This window comes from Serinus canaria, chromosome 7, assembly GCF_022539315.1.
Source record: "Serinus canaria isolate serCan28SL12 chromosome 7, serCan2020, whole genome shotgun sequence".
NCBI lineage: Eukaryota > Metazoa > Chordata > Aves > Passeriformes > Fringillidae > Serinus > Serinus canaria.
Window position 1 is genome coordinate 25,860,637 of NC_066321.1, and position 17,010 is coordinate 25,877,646.

Sequence of the window (17,010 nt, forward strand, 5' to 3'; positions counted from 1 at the left end):
GTACTTTTTCATTAATATAGTTTGAAATCTGTGCCTAGTCAGAATGTTTCTCCCACAGTAAAGAAACTATAGCTCATTTGTCATGTCCACTTTCATAATGGCTTTCCTGTGGCCATAATGTAAGGTTTGGCAACTACATTTTAATTCAAGAATCTAATAACACTACATTGTCCATGTTGGAATTTGGATGTTCAGAGTTCCCACTGTCCAAAGATAACTTAAAATGTCTCCTAATTCCAAAGCCAATAATTTTATTTAAGACCACAATCATCCTGAGCTTGCTCTCTCTCTCTCACATACAGAAAAAGCCTTAAGGAAATTACAAAGCTCACAATTAACAAAAATAAGGCTTGTTACAAATAGGAAGGGATTGGAAGTCAAAAGATAACAAGAAAAAAAAATAGCCACAATTACAAATTAAACTAATTAAAAAATAATTAGAGTTTCACCACAGTATGTTTATCTTTAAATTCACCAAACTGCACTGAGAAGCTGGCAATACCTGAGTAAATCCATGTGATCTGCTTTTACTGATTCTCAGACACTAGCCCACTGGACTCCCTCATCCTAAACTTACTACTTGTGATGCAAAAATTAATAGTTTCAGAAAAGGTTAAACAAAAACACTCTTAGGGTTTCATCTGTTCATTTGAATGTTCTTGGAGTCTAGGAATTTCTTGGTATCTACAGAGAAAGCAGGACTCAGAATAATTCCACCTGTACTAGTGTTAGACACCAAAGCATTCCAGCACCATAACAGGATAATGCTAAGGCTCAAATTACCTCTTCTCTCTTCTACACAGGCAGAACAGACACTTGAAGAACACTGGGCAGAAGAGAGAAACAAAAGTGAAAAAAACCAAAGGAAATACACAAATATGAAAAAAAAAGAGAAAGTAATGAAATTTTAGCAATGTGTTCACGTCTCTACAATGTGTTTTTTCTCGCAGTATAGAACCCCAACTAGATTCACTCTCAAAAGACAAGGAAGAAAATAAGTTACACAGGGAACATTCTAGTTTCCTGCTGCTTCTAAGAAAAGCAGTGAAAGCATGTCAGAGTAAAGAGACTTGGAACTGCTAATTTAGATGCTGCTTAAGATTAGAAATTCACTTTCATCTAAAATAAGGAACATCCACCATGTGTCTACCAAATAAAAACTTTTTGCTGAGTCATTAAAATATATTTAAGTAGTTGGGCAATTTTACACACTACCTCTTTAGTCATCTGTTTCTTAGCTGTTTTATTAAATATCTCAGAAGCAGCTCAATCAAAAAAGACAAAGAGCATAAGTGGATGATAAAAAACTACAGATGTTTGGAATCTGTGGCTTGCTTGGCATAACAAGTTGAAAAAATGTAGTTATCAGGAACGATTATAAAAAAATCAGTTTAACTAATAAGAATTCAAACAGCAATAGGGTAAGGCACAAAGTAAAACACTCCAAAATATATTTGAAATGCCAGCGTTTTCTCTTTTGAACTTTTTGTATAGAACTAAAATACAGCAGTTAACATTGGTGAGAAAGTAATAAACTAATTTCTAAAACAAAAATTTCCTTTTATAATTGCCATCTCTAATAGTTGTATGTTTTGCAATAAAGCTGCCACTTTTCATAACTTTTCTCTCTGAGAGCAGCTTTACTTAGTACAAAGCTATCACAACCAGCTTTCTACCATGCTAAATCTCAAAAAATCCTTCAGTTTGGGACTGTAATGAACAGATGCTGAAGTGGATGACAGTGCACTCCAAAGCAGCACACCAGGTATGTGCTCTCTTTGCTGGTAGCACACTAAGCAACAGCAAGACACTTCATCTCACTGTGGTCCTCCTCCCATCCACTGTGTATGTATTTAAGTCCTGTCATGCTTTTGCTCATTACAATCACAGTTGGGCCTCAGTGTTTGTTTTTTCCCTTTAAACATCTGTCCTGCAATAATCAATGTGCACAGAGCAAGTTCCCAAAACACAGCCGGAGTTTCAGAACACAGCACCCAGGGAATGAGACTTGTCTCCAAGTCCCAAGAAAAAAAACAAGATTTATGGTAACTTAGACAATTGTTTAGAGGGGAAAAGAAGCTATTTTTAACTATCCTTCTTAGTGGCTGCACTTAAGGGAGGCTCCCATTTCCTTTCTTCATCTTATACAGCAGCCGTAACTACTACTTCCTTTTCTCTCAGCTGTTTTTACAAAATATCAGGGCTTGCAGGTTGGAACTAGGCACTGTCTTCAATACTGTCACAGGTTCAAAGCAAAAGCCAGATACTGCTTCCAAACCAACTTCTGCCCTGAAGGGCAGCAGGCAACTTTACCTTTGAGCGTATCTATTTCTGTTCCACACAGAAATAGCAAGCCTGAATTAGGTAGGGCCCTGAGGCCAGCCAGGGGATCCAGATTCAAGCTGCTGTGTAAAGAAGTGTACAAAGGGATGCAGACCTCACACAAACTACTACAGATTGTGATTGTGCTGCTCAAGCACTGCTACTTGGTGTGATCATATGCACTTGGGACAATTAAACTCCAGTACAGCAATCTGAAGAGACAGACAGCACTGCTAAAACAAGTCTTCTGCAGTCCTTAACAGAACTAGATAAATGCTACCCTATGCCAAATATGGGACATGAGAAAGGAACTCTGTCTTTGTCCTCAGATGGAGACATTTGAGACGAAGACAGTATTTGTGTTCACATTTGTGTACATTTGGGGAATAAAAACCGGAAGGATAGGAAGGGCAGAGCAAGCAAAGGCTACAGCAGTTCTAAGCTAACTTCCAAAGACTGATCTCATCAGTCTTGCACAATACAATTCCAACACAAAGATGAAAATTCAAAATAAATCCAGCATAACTACAAGGTATCCGCTATCACACTAATGACCAGATACAGATCTCCAAGAAAACACGATCATTTTCTTTTTGAACTCTCACACCCACCTTCCCCTGCCACACAGGAGTTTACAATGCTTTGGTTTTTGTCTATGCAGTGATGAATTATATTACCAGCTTGCCTCTCAAAAGTCCTGGAACCTTTTAATAAAATGCACCATGAGAGAAATAGTTTGGAAATCTATGGAATCCATGGTGGCATGGAACCTGTATATTCCTCAAGGACTAAAATAGCCCTTCCCACAATTTTACCTTAACTGCCCCTCTCCCCAGATCTTAACTGAAGCTTCTTATGATTCTTCTGAAAGCCTTATTTAAATATATATCTGAAATCACTTCCTTAATTACTCACTCAAGCTCCTGCATGTTTAAAAGAAGTTTAGTAGGTGAGCCACCTCTTGTGAGCTACACTGAGCCAAGTTTAGGTGGGCAATGACCGTCCTACACAGCCTCTAATCTCACCCCAACAGCTTCTCCCCCAGAACAAATGCTACATCCACAGTGGATCTGTCAATTAAGAGTCTCAGAATTTGTGTTCTGCAAGACAAAAAAGTAGAAAAATAAAGGAGCCTTACTTTTTGAAAGCATACCAGAAGTCAGAGAAGCTAAGCATTCCTCTAGGGAAGAATAAACTTCAGTCTCTTGCACTTCCTTTATGCACCCCAGTTGATCTGAGCACTTATCAAAGATCTCTTTTTAGTAACATGATACAACTCGTTTCTTTTCATTAAAGAGAAGAAATGCATAAAACAGCAATGTTCAAGTGGAAATAAAAATGTCTTTCTACAATAACTGAAATAAGGGCAGTAAGTGAAATTTAAGAAGAGATAGTATCAAGAAAGAAGCACACATAAAGAACCAACTCTGAGCTGGAAGATACAGCATCCATGGGGAAGAGAGAAGCAGAAGAGTGTGCAACTGTGAAAGTTTATTCCCTGCAAGGCCTTGAAATTATCCCTTTTTCACCAAATGAGGCAAATACCCTGCAGAGAAACACCTCATAAAAACCATGATAGTTATGCACAAAGCATCTGAATTAAGGTCAGATAGTTGCTATAATGATAGTTTAGGGGTTTATATGACTCGTTTCATGTTTATTTATAATGCTCTGATTTTAGGTAACTTTGATTTTGTGAGTGAAAACAAAACTACAGAACTGTGCTCATTCTCAGCTAAGAACATTTGCATCTTCCCTTCTTCAAATGCTCCACTTGGATCTTAATCTGCAGGATTACAATCTCCTGCTCAAGCAGAACAATTGACAAGGGAGAAGGAAGGATGTCCACAAAGCCAGATAACATAAAATATGCAACTACAGTGTTAATTTACTTAATTTATCCTACAGCAAGTCAGCATCTGCATACTCACAACTTCTTTCCAAGAGCTGTCTTAACACTTACCACAGGTTAGGAACATGCACAGAGTTAATCAAAGCACAGCAGTTGGCAAACTAGTTTCCATCTGAACTCACTCTCTTCCTTTACATTTTCTTTCTTTGTTAAGAGTTCTTAACAATTATCCTCAAGCTGTTATGGTGCATCTCACTCTTTGTGCCTCCTGTGCTATTAGGGGCATCTGTATTAACTGTTTGTCCTCACATAACCAAGAAAACTTGAAAATTCCTTTCCAAACTTTCCTCAATAGCTCCCATATTTTTCCACTCCTAAGTCCCCTCCAACTAATTCTGGTAGTGTCTATGTAGAGATAAGGCTACCAAATCCAGCAGAAATATTTCACAGGGCTCACTTTGGGCCACATCACACTTACCTTTTAATTTTGCCATGCCTTAAAAGTAGACACCATCCAATTTCATAAATAAAATACAATAAAAAAAGCACTTTTCCTGTAGATGCTGTTTGAAAAACCCAAAGCTCGCTCTGTTCCTCTTCAATTAAAGGGCGCTGAGTTTCTGCTGGTGTTTTCTAATACTTATTGCTATAAAAATGCACTTCAAACTTCCTCCCACCTCAACTAGATAATAAGCTTTTCCTTCAATCAAACATAATTAACTGTACAGCAATTCATTAAACCATTTCTTTCAAAAACCACCACCCCTATAAAATGAGGAGGAGCCAGCATTCTGCAATTCTGACCACATCCCTTCAGGTGAGACCCTCAGCTCCAGGACCTGTGCTGTTGGTGATGGCACTGAGCTCCCCAGTTGCCTTTGTGCCCACCACAGCACATTCTTCAGCTGCAAGGTCACTTTTAAGAAGGTGATTAGCCTGCCTTGTTTGCTGCAGGATGAATGATGCTCTCGTGCCTGTCTAGACTGAGACTGGATGGAATGCAGTTACCTCTGCACCTTGTATTCCCACACCTCAGGGAAGTGAAGCAAGCTTCAGTGTTATCAATGAAGCCCTGAAACAAACTGCTTTATGTCATTGCCACAAAGGAATTTACTATCGCATTCCATCGCGGACGTCATCCTCCCGTGCTATTAAATGTTTCAGCTAAATGCAATAACTGCTTGTTTGTGGCACTCCTGCATTTTACACCAGTCTGCTGCAGTTACATGTTGAAAGCACATGTCAGTAACAAAGGTAAACCCGTGGCATGCTTATTCTAACCATCCTAAAAAGAATAACAAAAGCGAGGGTGGAGAAGGATGGACAAATCTAGGAAAGAATCAAGACACAAATACCTTCTTCTGTAATAACACTGGTAAACATCCAGCCAGGATGTCTAGTTTTATCTGGGGAAGCCAGGATATTGCAATAGGCTTACTTCTCTGTATTTCCTGGCAGTCTCAATAAAATGCCTGATCTCCAAAACCTCTGTCAAGTTCAAAGAACTACCTACAAATGTGTACAAATGAATAAAGTATTCAGAACACAGGAATACTAAAAAGGCTTGTGGGATTACACCAGCATCTTGTATAATAATAATCTGGAAACAGAATATAACTGTACTGGACTTCATTGTCCCAAAGTGATTCTGGGTTTAAGCTTATAGCATGAACACAAAAACACAAAAAAAAGCAACATTGAGAGGCTCAGAACTGGCATCACATCAACACAGAAAGGGAAAAGTGACTTACTTATTAAATTTCCATTTAAATAGAGAAGATTCATATAAATGTTCATTTCCCCCTCAGCAAAGATATAAAAGACAAGTTAGTTGATACAGTAAATAAATTCAGTATGTAGAATTATCTTGATTTATCTTCAATTAGAAGCCTGTCTAAAGGCTGTTGATGTCTTTGGGTTTTTCTTTTGCATTATATGCATGAACATATTGCAGGAAGACTGGAAGTGATGTACAACAATGTCGTTAAGTGTATGCTGAATTCTGATGTCTGAAAACTATGGATTTAACTACATTTTCAGATTTGAACTTGGCAGAAAAGATACCATATGCACAACAAATAGATTAAACCAGCACCAAAGTAAAGTTGGATCTCACCTTGCTGTAGTAAAGCAACACTAGAACACAGGTACTCTGTGGAAAACTCCATAGCCTTTCAGTCACTTCAATTAAGCACTAGTTTTCACTAATATGTGACAACAAATTTATGGAAGATTAATCACAATCAAAAAGACAAAAACATAAAAAAGGTTGAGATTTTAAGCAAATTCTTATTTCAGTTAGTACAACTGTGGATTATTCAGTCTCTCTGTGAAAAGGTTCTGTAAATTTCTGGATTATATGCCACATAAAAACTTTGTTGAAATGTTCTTTAAAAGTTAAAATTTTGCTTTTCATCTGTTTCTTTACAGGTCAAACCAAAACCTGTTGCTGATATTATCATGAGCATTGGCTACACACAGTGCAGTTCAGAGAGAGTTCTAGGGCACAGTCTGGATTTACTGGCAATTTCAGATGCTTTCTCACTTTGCCAGTGCAAGTCTCCTTCTGAAACAGGGCATGCAGGAGAGGACAATGCACATTGCCCTGGTGCTACACACAATTCACCCTTCCTCACAGTGGGTCTCCTGGTGTTTAATGAGAACCTTAATTAACTGCAGAGCTTTTTTTTCCACCTATCTTCTTCCCTCGTTATTGGATCACCAAGTCTGTTCCTAGTTTTGTTTATACCACATTAAAAGCCCATTCTTTATTTTTCTCCATCCCTTATTATGTTCTCAGCTCAGCTCTTTTGTTGCTAACTCTTCTCCCACTCTTCCAAACCCAGTCAAGAAAATCAAGTTGCTGGCCATGATATCACTTTGGCAATATTTGCTTCCTTCACAATATTTGCAGACCTTCACTTCTTCAAGATGAAAGACTTTGTTTTGATGACTACTTCAAAGTACATAACATCTGAATGGTTGTTTCCACATTTAACTCTTCCATTCCTCAACAGAACTCAATGCAACATCCCTTTGAGTACATTCCCTCTTAAATGCCCCTAGATTTCCTCAGTGAAGTGACTCCTGCTCACAATATTCTTACCAGTCTCATATATTATGGCACCACTTATTATTCAGTTGTCTTAGGACCTCACTGATTTTTTCCTCTGCACATTGCAAAATGAGAAAAAAATGTTCTTGCATTCTCCAAGTGAAACCACAAAGTTGAGTTGTTATATTACTACTGTATCACTAGTGTTCCTTACTTTAAACAACCCCCCTTCTTCCCATTTTTAAAATTAATTTACTCTGTGATGTCATATTTAGATTGTGTATTCCTGTACCCAAAGGCCACATCTTCAGTTTTAAGCAGCTATACAGTCTACATACAGATTAGTAAAATAATGATTTGGGGGTTATTTGTTTTGCACACAAACATTCTATTCCAGTATTTCTTAAAATAAGGGAAGCTAAATTTTGCTGACAGCTTCCTTAATGCCACTACTTCTCTGACAGGAAACAATAAAAGACAACAAAGTCTCTCTATCTGCCACTTTAGATATTTCTAAGTCAGTATGCAAAAAAAAAATCAAGAAAAATACTAGTTTTGAAATTCTTGGCTAAAACAGTGAGAAAAAAAACTGTGACCAAATAATTGTGTTCTGCTGCAACAGCATTAACTACTACAGATTAAATTTAACTAAAATTTAATTAGGTCATATTCATCTTAGCATAACTAAAAGAAAAATTATTTAACAGGTCCTGATAGAATCTGGATGTAATTAATAAGTGTAAAGTTTATCCATCCCACAAAATAAGCCATTTATGAGGACTTTTTGGAAATTAGGAACAGTAAATTTGCTAATATTAAAATATTAGGTTTTAGCAGCAGAACATACTGAATTTGGTAGAATTTTGGTAACATACTGAGTATCTAAGGATACACGCAGACACACACACACTCATATATACATGTATGTCTTACAACTCATCTTCACTGTATCCATGTCATATACATTAGAACTGAGAATGTGCATGTTTTCTATATTAAAAGGTTTACAGAGATCCAAATAACGCCGCAGCGGGCATGAGGAGTGATTTATCCTACTGTTTCCACATCTTTTTTTCACTCATTTAAATTCACTGAGTCATTCATCCCTGCCTGCAGAGCCGAGTAAGAATAGCACAGAAGGCTGGAACGAGTTCTTCCACTTTTCAGCAGCCGAGTCGCGCTGCGGCAGCCCGGGAGGGGAGCGGGGAGCGGGACCGTGCCCGGCTCCGGTTACAGCCGGGCCCGCCCGGGTATTTCGGTCCTGGCAGCTGCTCCCCGGCCTGCGCCGCCTCAGCCAGAAATAAAGGAAAAGAACTTCAAACATGCAAACAGAAGAAACCAACACCGTGGTGGCATCCAGACGGACTTCGTTACAGGGTTCCTTTTATCCTTCTCTGATTGCAACTGAAATTATTTTAATACAGAAAGCTTCTTCTTGGGCTAAGTGACTGCTTTGCATCTATATGGCAGGGCCACTGTCTAACTAAAAAGACAGCTCCTGCAAATTTCCTACTACAACCTTCGTTTTCTTCACCTTACTATATTGGTTTTACATACCATTCATATCTCAGGTAAATATAAAAATTTATATTTAAGAACTGATAATAATTTAAAAACATCTTAATTTTCAGCTAAGTCCCTTCTCTACAAATAAATATAGAAAAACAATTTCTAGTGTTTAAGGTTTTAAACAAATAAAAAGAGTGACAAAAATTCACAGCATACAGCACATTATCTTCTGTAAAAAATACATCCACACCAAGATTTTTGCAGCTTGGAAGGTATAGGAACACTAAGCCTCCCAAAGAAATCAGCTTTACTGACTTCTCACTGAAGGACAGCATCAGAAAGAAGGACTAATTTCCAAGTACATTCAGCAACAATCTGACTACAACAGAACCACTACACTAACAAAAGCAAGCATTTTTTTACAGTGGATAACTAAGCATACTGCTGTGAGATCATTAATTTAATATAATCACTACTAGAGAAAATGGCTTTAATGGTATCACAACCCACTATTTTTCCTGATACAAGTTTGTGAAGTCTAACAAAGGATTGCGGATTAATTTTAATTCCTGGAAAAATCTAATTAAGGTTCTTTAATATGGATGGTCTAGGAGTCTTGTGTCAAGTATCTGCTGCCTTAATTGTAGAAATAAAATGTTTTATTTTTAACAGAAACCAAACCATACTGAGGAAGTCTCATAAGGGAAAAGCAAGAGCAGAAGATCACGTTTAGTCAGTTGCTCTTGTCCTGAACTACATTAAAGCTTCTCACACCAGGTAAGCCTGACCTTTGTGACTTATGGAGAGGGAAGTGCACTTCATGCCAAGAATGAGGAGCTTGAGATGACACTGCCAACACCCAACACTTTGATATTAATTAGGTGTTGCATTCTCCAATGTATAAACTAAGGAGCCCAATTAACATACGTGACCTACGATCATACTTACAGCCATCTCACCACCACCAAAAAAACCCAAAAAAGCCTCTTACCCATCTTTTCTTACACCCATCCTGCTTACAACTCAAAACAGTCAAAAGATATATAGTAGAAGCAGCAGCATAAATGTCAGCTTTTGGCTGGACATGATAGTAAGAGCTCCTGTACTGACTTGTTAGTGGCATGTGGGCAAGGTAATGCAAGGTTCCCTGTACCACTGCCAATGTCATTGTCTGCCACTTCTCCAGCCCAGAAGGTGACAGTACATGCCTTCCCATTACTCCTGCTTAAACAAATAATAAAACTACTTTTCATGAACTTCACAGATTGAAGCAAGTATAAAAAACATTCAAAGGGACCACTGGAAAAGCCTGAGTTACAGCACTGTTAAAAAGAAAATCATAAGGAAACCTGATGTGTGGGATATCTGAACTACAGAATATACACAGGACAGTCAGCTAAAAGCAGTTTTCAAAGTGTGAAAAACAATGCATACCATTTAAGTTACTCATACACACTGTGAAGTTCATAAATGGATGATAAGCATTCAGTAAAATGATTTGGGCATTGTTTTGCAAGTTCAGTCAAAAAAATTGGCTACTACATTGTCTCAGAAACACCAGTTGTTCCACAAGCAGCAAACTAATTGCCTAGAAATGTGACTCTTCTCCCACACTTCTTAGCCAACTCCCACATCTCCCACAGAGGGATCCCTCATTCTCCCCCAGATCTCCTACAGCATGCCAAGTGAACAGGAAAAAAAAAAAATCTTCTGTGCATAGTCCAGAGCAGTGTATGCACCAACTCTTACATCCTGGGCTGAGTTACGTTCCTCTTTCCCCTTGAAAAACCTCTACCTTGGAAATTTTTCCTCTATTCCTCTATTCAGTTCCTAATTTTTCATGAAAATGGTGGCAAATTAATCTCTTGAGACTTTTCTCATCTTTCACATATGGTTGAAATTGGCTAGCAGATTACAGAGTTAGAGGTGGAGACAGAAGGGTTCACAGATGTCAGTCTTCTGGGTCCATAGTTTTCCTTCCTTCTCTCACAGAAGAAACCAAAGAGAGAATACAGAGTACTGAGAGATGTAAAAGGTAGACACATTTACAGTTCAAAACAGAACACACGATTCGAAGCAAACTCAGTAAGGCAACTGACAAAACTGACACATCCCAGTGACTTGAAACAAAATGCCACCACCACCCAAAAGCTCGTGGTTTCGAAACTTACAAGACTGAGGGAAAAAGAGAAGAGTAAAGGCATCATCTGAATGACTGTGTGTCTCATTCATTCTCACAAGAAAGAACAGAGATCTTCTGAACTGCTACCTAGAACTGTGCTTTCTCTCCCTTCCCAGGGCAAAAGGTTCATTCCACTCATTCTCCAAGGAAATCTGACAAATGCTCAGACACTATCTCTGTCTGGCTGTCTAATACGCCTTGGTTCTCATCCCACAGCAAACCAGACCAAATCCTTCATCCTTTCCAATCTCTCCTGCCCCAGCCTTTCTTCCTGCTCACCACACCCCCCGACTGACCTCTCCTATCAGATTCTCAGCTGCTCAGCCCAGCTCCCAGCTCTGCAATTAACACATTAACAGACATCTCCAGGCAGGAAGGCACCATCAGGAATCGAAATTCTGGGAAGAGCACAGCTCTCAAAATTTTTAAAAACTGAAAAACTGCATTTTAAAACACTGATGATCACCTCAAAGTTTTCATCACAAATTACTGTAGCCAAGGTCAAGACATTAAACTTAAACACGGGAACTTATCTAAAATGGTATTCCCTGGCAATGGCCTGTGTATGTACACTACACTACATTTTCAGGTGGATTGCCACATATTAATTATGGCATATCTTAATCTTGCATGATAAAAGAGACAAAAAAAAAAACCTACTAGTGTTGCATTATGAAAAACATGATAATTAAGTTCTGTAACAGGCCAGACTACTAGACAGGCTGTGAAATCCCTCTTCACTGGAGATTTTAGAGATGTTAGACAGACATTATTATCTTATGCATGATATACTTATACAACCAGGCCATGGAGGAAACAGAGAAACAACTTCCAGCTTTATACTTCTGTGAACTTACACTTCAGAAAAAAAAATAAGAGAGGGAAAAAACACCACACCATCAAAAAACACAAACAAGTAAAAAACAATCTACCAAAAAAAACCCCACAAAAAATCCCAAAACAAAACACCATAAAATCCACACTGTAGAAAATCAGTTTGCATACTAAAATGTTAGTCTTTTGGGGAACAGTTCCTGTATTCCACTTGTTCTTAAATTCAAAATCAAGCAGTGAGTAGCTCCACTGAGTCTACAATCTCAATAAAATTAATAGTTACTGCCTGTAAGCTATGCACAGATTCCAGTCCTACCCAACCTAAATCATCACCCAGCCTGTTTTATTCAGGGCATAAACATTTTTGTTCCAATTGAAACTTTACACTCAGCTCACAGCCCTGGCTATAAAGTTATATTCTGCCCAGAAAGTGACAGCACATATTCATAGCACAGCCAGACTGAGTCCAAACACAATGCAGCTCCAGTACCAGGCACTCTGTTGTTAGGAATAAAACATTGCTGAAGAGCCCAATATAAATTTCTTGTCTCTCCAGGGAGAAAGGCAGAGGAAAATGGTATCTGTGTAATGTCTCAGGGCTTGAAATTTGGGTTCCTTGGCCACCAGATGAGCACAGCTTCCATTTCCTCACAGGCTGTGCCAACACTGCACAGTGAAGTACCCCAGTACTGAAGTCTGCTTGGGAACTGGAAGCAGCTGAGTAAAAATATCACAGAGGGTCATAGAGGCTGATGTACCTAATGAAAAAAAGGCTCTTCCCAGCAGGGTGAACGGCTTGCACAGCTACACAAGTTCTTTACACAAGCACACAGCCCATGAAGGCCCAGCCTGGCGTCCAGGCTGCACTTGTGCTGTGGTTATCCTTCAGGCATACCAGTGTGCACCTCAAGCCAACAGCCTGGCTTCCCTTTCCCAGGCCAAGATTTCTGAGATGACTCCCAACACAAACAGAAAAATAAACAGAATTTTTAGGTTACATTTGAAAAAAAAACCATAAACAATGGCTGTAGCTCTAGTAAATAAGTAGAAATTGGGGTGCAGGTAAGTTTAAAAAAAAACTCACTGTGTAATATGCAAGATACACAGGGTCAGTTACTAATTTGAAACACTGAATTAGAAGAACTGAGTTGAATAACCAAAGGAGATTATTCCTCATTCCACCCAATTCACATTTCAGACAAATTATGTTGAGATACCAAAGTAACTTAAACGAGCAAGACAGAATTAGATAAAAATGCTTCAGTTCACTAATTTTAATTAATAATTAAAATTATAATTTTAAAAAATTCAATCTCTATCCAATTCCTTTCACGCTTTAATTTTTTTCAGCCCTGTTGAACTGCACAGATACAGAATTATGAAAATACTCCCAAAGATAAAAGGATATTCTGTTTGCTTTAATTTTCACCTTATACTTTCTGTAAATAATTTACACATCAGACAATGGAATGCTGTCTACCCTGGACATGCATGCAGAAGGAAAAGTGGTTCAGTATTGCATATCACAGAACGTAAGCAAGTGAAATGAGGTAAGATTGTATCTTTAATATCTGGTCCATAAGAACACCCAAACAAAATTCTTTTGCAATACTGAGGAACAGCTCAAAGGTTCACTAACCACCTCTTCAGGCACAAACCCTCATGATTAACACACCAGAATCCTCTACAATATAAAGACATATATAAATATGTCTCACAATTCTAAACAAAAGATTTAGAAATAAGTATTTCAAATAACTTGAAAAATAAAGAACAAAGTGTTGCAAACCATTTTTGTCCAATATTGCTTTTTAAACCTCTACCCAAGACTGCTGTCAGTAAAATGTCCTCACTAAAGCATTTCCCTTTACAAAGACTGATACAGTACTTAAATGCAGACTTATCAGATAACTGTTAAGATCTGTATTTTATGGAGGAAGCCAGTAATATTTTGCTCCTAATAATCAGCAAATATTTCTGCATCTAGAGCTAATTGTTTATTATATCCTCAATTAGAAAGGAGAAGGAAGAATCACTGTCTTGTTTCATTCATATTCCAGAATATGAGTGGAACTATCATCTACAACCCCACAGTAAGATTTTTTTGTGTCATCTTCTTCATTCATCATTTTATCCTCCCTTCCCTGTCCATACTAAGCCCAGGTCCTTGTGGAGCTTTCCCCAGAGAGGTCCAGATATTCTCCTCCAGACAGAAACTTAAAAACCTGTTATCAAAATACTTTCCCTCTGATGTCATGATTTTGCATTTATAGGCACTCAATTCTATACACTGCTGAGATATAGTATCTGTTCACTAATCAGAAGAAAGAATTAATAGGGGTTTCAAAGCTACAAAGGCAGCATTTTCACTCTGATGGGAGCATACAGTTCATACTTTGGGGGAGGGGAAGAGAAGAAAGAGTGTTGGCTCTTTCATGAACATAAAAGGGCAGAATTACACATTAGTGTAGCTTCCCCATGTATAGACTTTTTTTTTCTGAAATGCAGTGTAAACTTAAAATCAGCCATTAGCTTCCTTAACTAAAGCTCAAATCATCCATGTAATTACTTTTACAGAGGATTATGACCAAGTTTTTTTTAAATGTGAATTGTTAAAATTTCACAATTAAGAAATAAATCACAATGGGAAAATAGGTTCCTATTCACAAACCAACGGACCAAGCTGGCATGGTTAATACCCTTTTAACAAGGCAGAACTGAAATACTGGGAATGCTGTTGCCAGGTCAGAATTGAAGTGAATTGGGTAAACCGTGCAAATGGGCTCTTACAGCACCTGCCCAGCCCTTGGCCTGGTACAGATCTGTACTTGCTCCTTCACTGACCCTTCTTGATCAGGGCACAGAAATTACCAACTCACTGAAGTTTTCACAAAGGCAAAAAAAGCCTACATTTAAAAAAAATATATATATTTGAAAGAAAAGTTGAGATGCTGAGCATTCTTGATTCATATGTGCTTTAATACCAAGATTTTTGACCTTCAGAAGTCCCTTCTCCCAGGGGAAGAAAAAAAAAAAGAGGAGAATAAACCAAAAACACTCCTCAGAAACGACCACAGAGAGACGCTGCAGACATCCATCTAAAATAATGGCAGTCAAAGGTCAGGATGATATAGGGAACATCAAGCTTTTCATTTATGAATCTTCCTAAAGAGACCTCTTAGTAAGCAGAAGCAAGAAAATCAGGGAGTATCCAGTCAGAGAGACGTAGAAACTGCCTAAACATGTGTCATTTACAGGATTTTCCTAATAATGACACCAAGTATCTTCAACTTTGACAAATTAATTTTAAGACTTCACTGAAACATAACATGGAAACCACCATCAGCTTGTTGGGTCATCTTAGCAAGATTCAGCAATTTTCCTCTGAAGATCTGCTTATGAACTATATCCAGAAGATTACAAAATATCACGAAGGAAGCACTGCAGATTGGATCCGGATCCAGTAAAACGACAGAAAAGTCGTAGGAGTCTTCCAAAAGTGCTGGAAAACGCATACTGCAAGAACAATCGGTATTCCTGCCTAACAAAGCTGGGTTACACTCGAAGGCTCCAACATGTTAATCTGTCACCGTGACAGAAAAGCAAAGGATGCCAGACCAACACACAGCTCTTTTCCAACACCCTGCAATATCTAACACTGAGCTTCCGAACACAATTAAAAATAGGACTAGAGCGTCCAAATATATGAGTAAGGATGCTCTTAGCATTTCTGCTTCCAACTTCTTGTTATAAAAAAAGAGTACCCTTCAAGACCTTTCGGAATTCCTTAATAGTGTTTTTTGCGTTCTAAAATCACAAGTGACAAAAGAAATAGCTCCATATTTGCTTCAGATCTCTCCAGGGGGAAAAAAAAATACACATTACAGTAATTCTCTTACAAAGCTACAGCACATGTGTAAGGCCCCGAGAAGCACCGATGCTGATAAAATTAAAAATGGCTGTGCCCGAAGATCCCACAGCGAAACAGGCACAGCTCTGCTGACGATTAAAATATATATTAAAAATTCCTGCGTTACCTTACAAAGGGCGAGGTATGCAAAACAAAAAGATTATATATATTTCCAAAACTGAAGTAAGTTATTAGACAAGAGATGCAGATCTAAGCAAAGCATTCTTACTGAGTGCAGGTCGAGCTCATTTACACAATAAAGCCGATTTTATTCCCCGAGACACTCAACGTATCACGATTTCAAAACTTTTATCAGGCTTCGCCGCTAAAACAGAGGCACAGCACTTTGTAAGGAGGCACAGATGTGCCCAAATACCAGCGGACCCCACCCCCTTCCCGCTGCCAAAATGGCCAGTTCGTTCCACCCAGTGGCTACTCACCAGCCGCAGTGCCGAGCAGCAGGGTGGCACTGGAGAGCAGGAGCACCAGCACAAGGTGCTGCAGTGAGGAAGGCATACCTGGGCAAGCCACGGTTCGAGCCGGCAGGAGAAAAAAAAAACCGGGGGGGGGGGAAAGCCAAACCCCGAAGAGAGGAAATTCCTCCTGCTTTCGCACAGCCTTCCTTAACTCTCTCGGTTTACAATCCCGTCTGGAAGGGCAAATGGCAGATGAGCGGAGCCGTCTTCGCTCTTACTCCATTACAGCCGCCTGCCTTCATGCCTCGGGAGCCGGCAGCGCTCAGCGGACACGGGGGAAGCGCCTGGCTCTGCCTCCCAGCCCCGCGGCATCTCCCCCGCCGGGGAGGACGGCGGCACGCTCCCGACCCCGCTGGGAACCGGGCTATTTCCCACGCAGCTTCACGACATCGAAGAAAGCGCCCGGTTGGGAAGTGAACATATCCAGACGCGCCCACAGCGTTGTCAGTCAGCGCGGGCCCTGCGGGCTGGCCGGGGCACGGAGGGCGAGCTAGGGGCTCACGGCGGCGGCGCGTCCCATCCCGGCAAAGGTTTCTGTCCTCTGGCCGCCCCTCCTCGCTGCCTCACGCTCCGGGGAAGGCGGCGGCGCGGCCCCCTGTTCTCACGGCTGCATCCCGGCCCATCTGCCTCCCGCGCCGGGCGGGATCCTCCGCGCTGCCCCGGCCCCCGCCGCAGCACCGACGCCTCCCCCGGCCACCCCGACAAAGGTGGGGCCCGGGGCGACGAGGCCCCTCCTCGGCGGCTCCAGCTGCGAGCGCACCCGGCTGCTCTACGCGGGCAAAGGCCCTTCCCGTCCTCCGCCTCCCGCCCCGAGTTTCCACAGCGCCGGGCAGCCTAGCCCGGCCTCCTCACGCCGGTCTCCGCTCAGCC

The 17,010-nt window shown here is 40.0% G+C and overlaps 1 protein-coding gene across 1 annotated transcript in view; it reads right to left on the minus strand.

The window, feature by feature from the left end:
- Positions 1 to 16,766, minus strand: part of BMPR2 (bone morphogenetic protein receptor type 2) — a 105,324-nt gene extending 88,558 nt beyond the window's left edge. The window contains exon 1 of the mRNA XM_009088075.4: positions 16,105 to 16,766. Coding sequence (XP_009086323.2) covers positions 16,105 to 16,180 — 76 coding nt within the window. The 5' untranslated portion in view covers positions 16,181 to 16,766. The remainder of the gene's footprint in view (positions 1 to 16,104) is intronic.
- Positions 16,767 to 17,010: the final 244 nt, after the last annotated feature.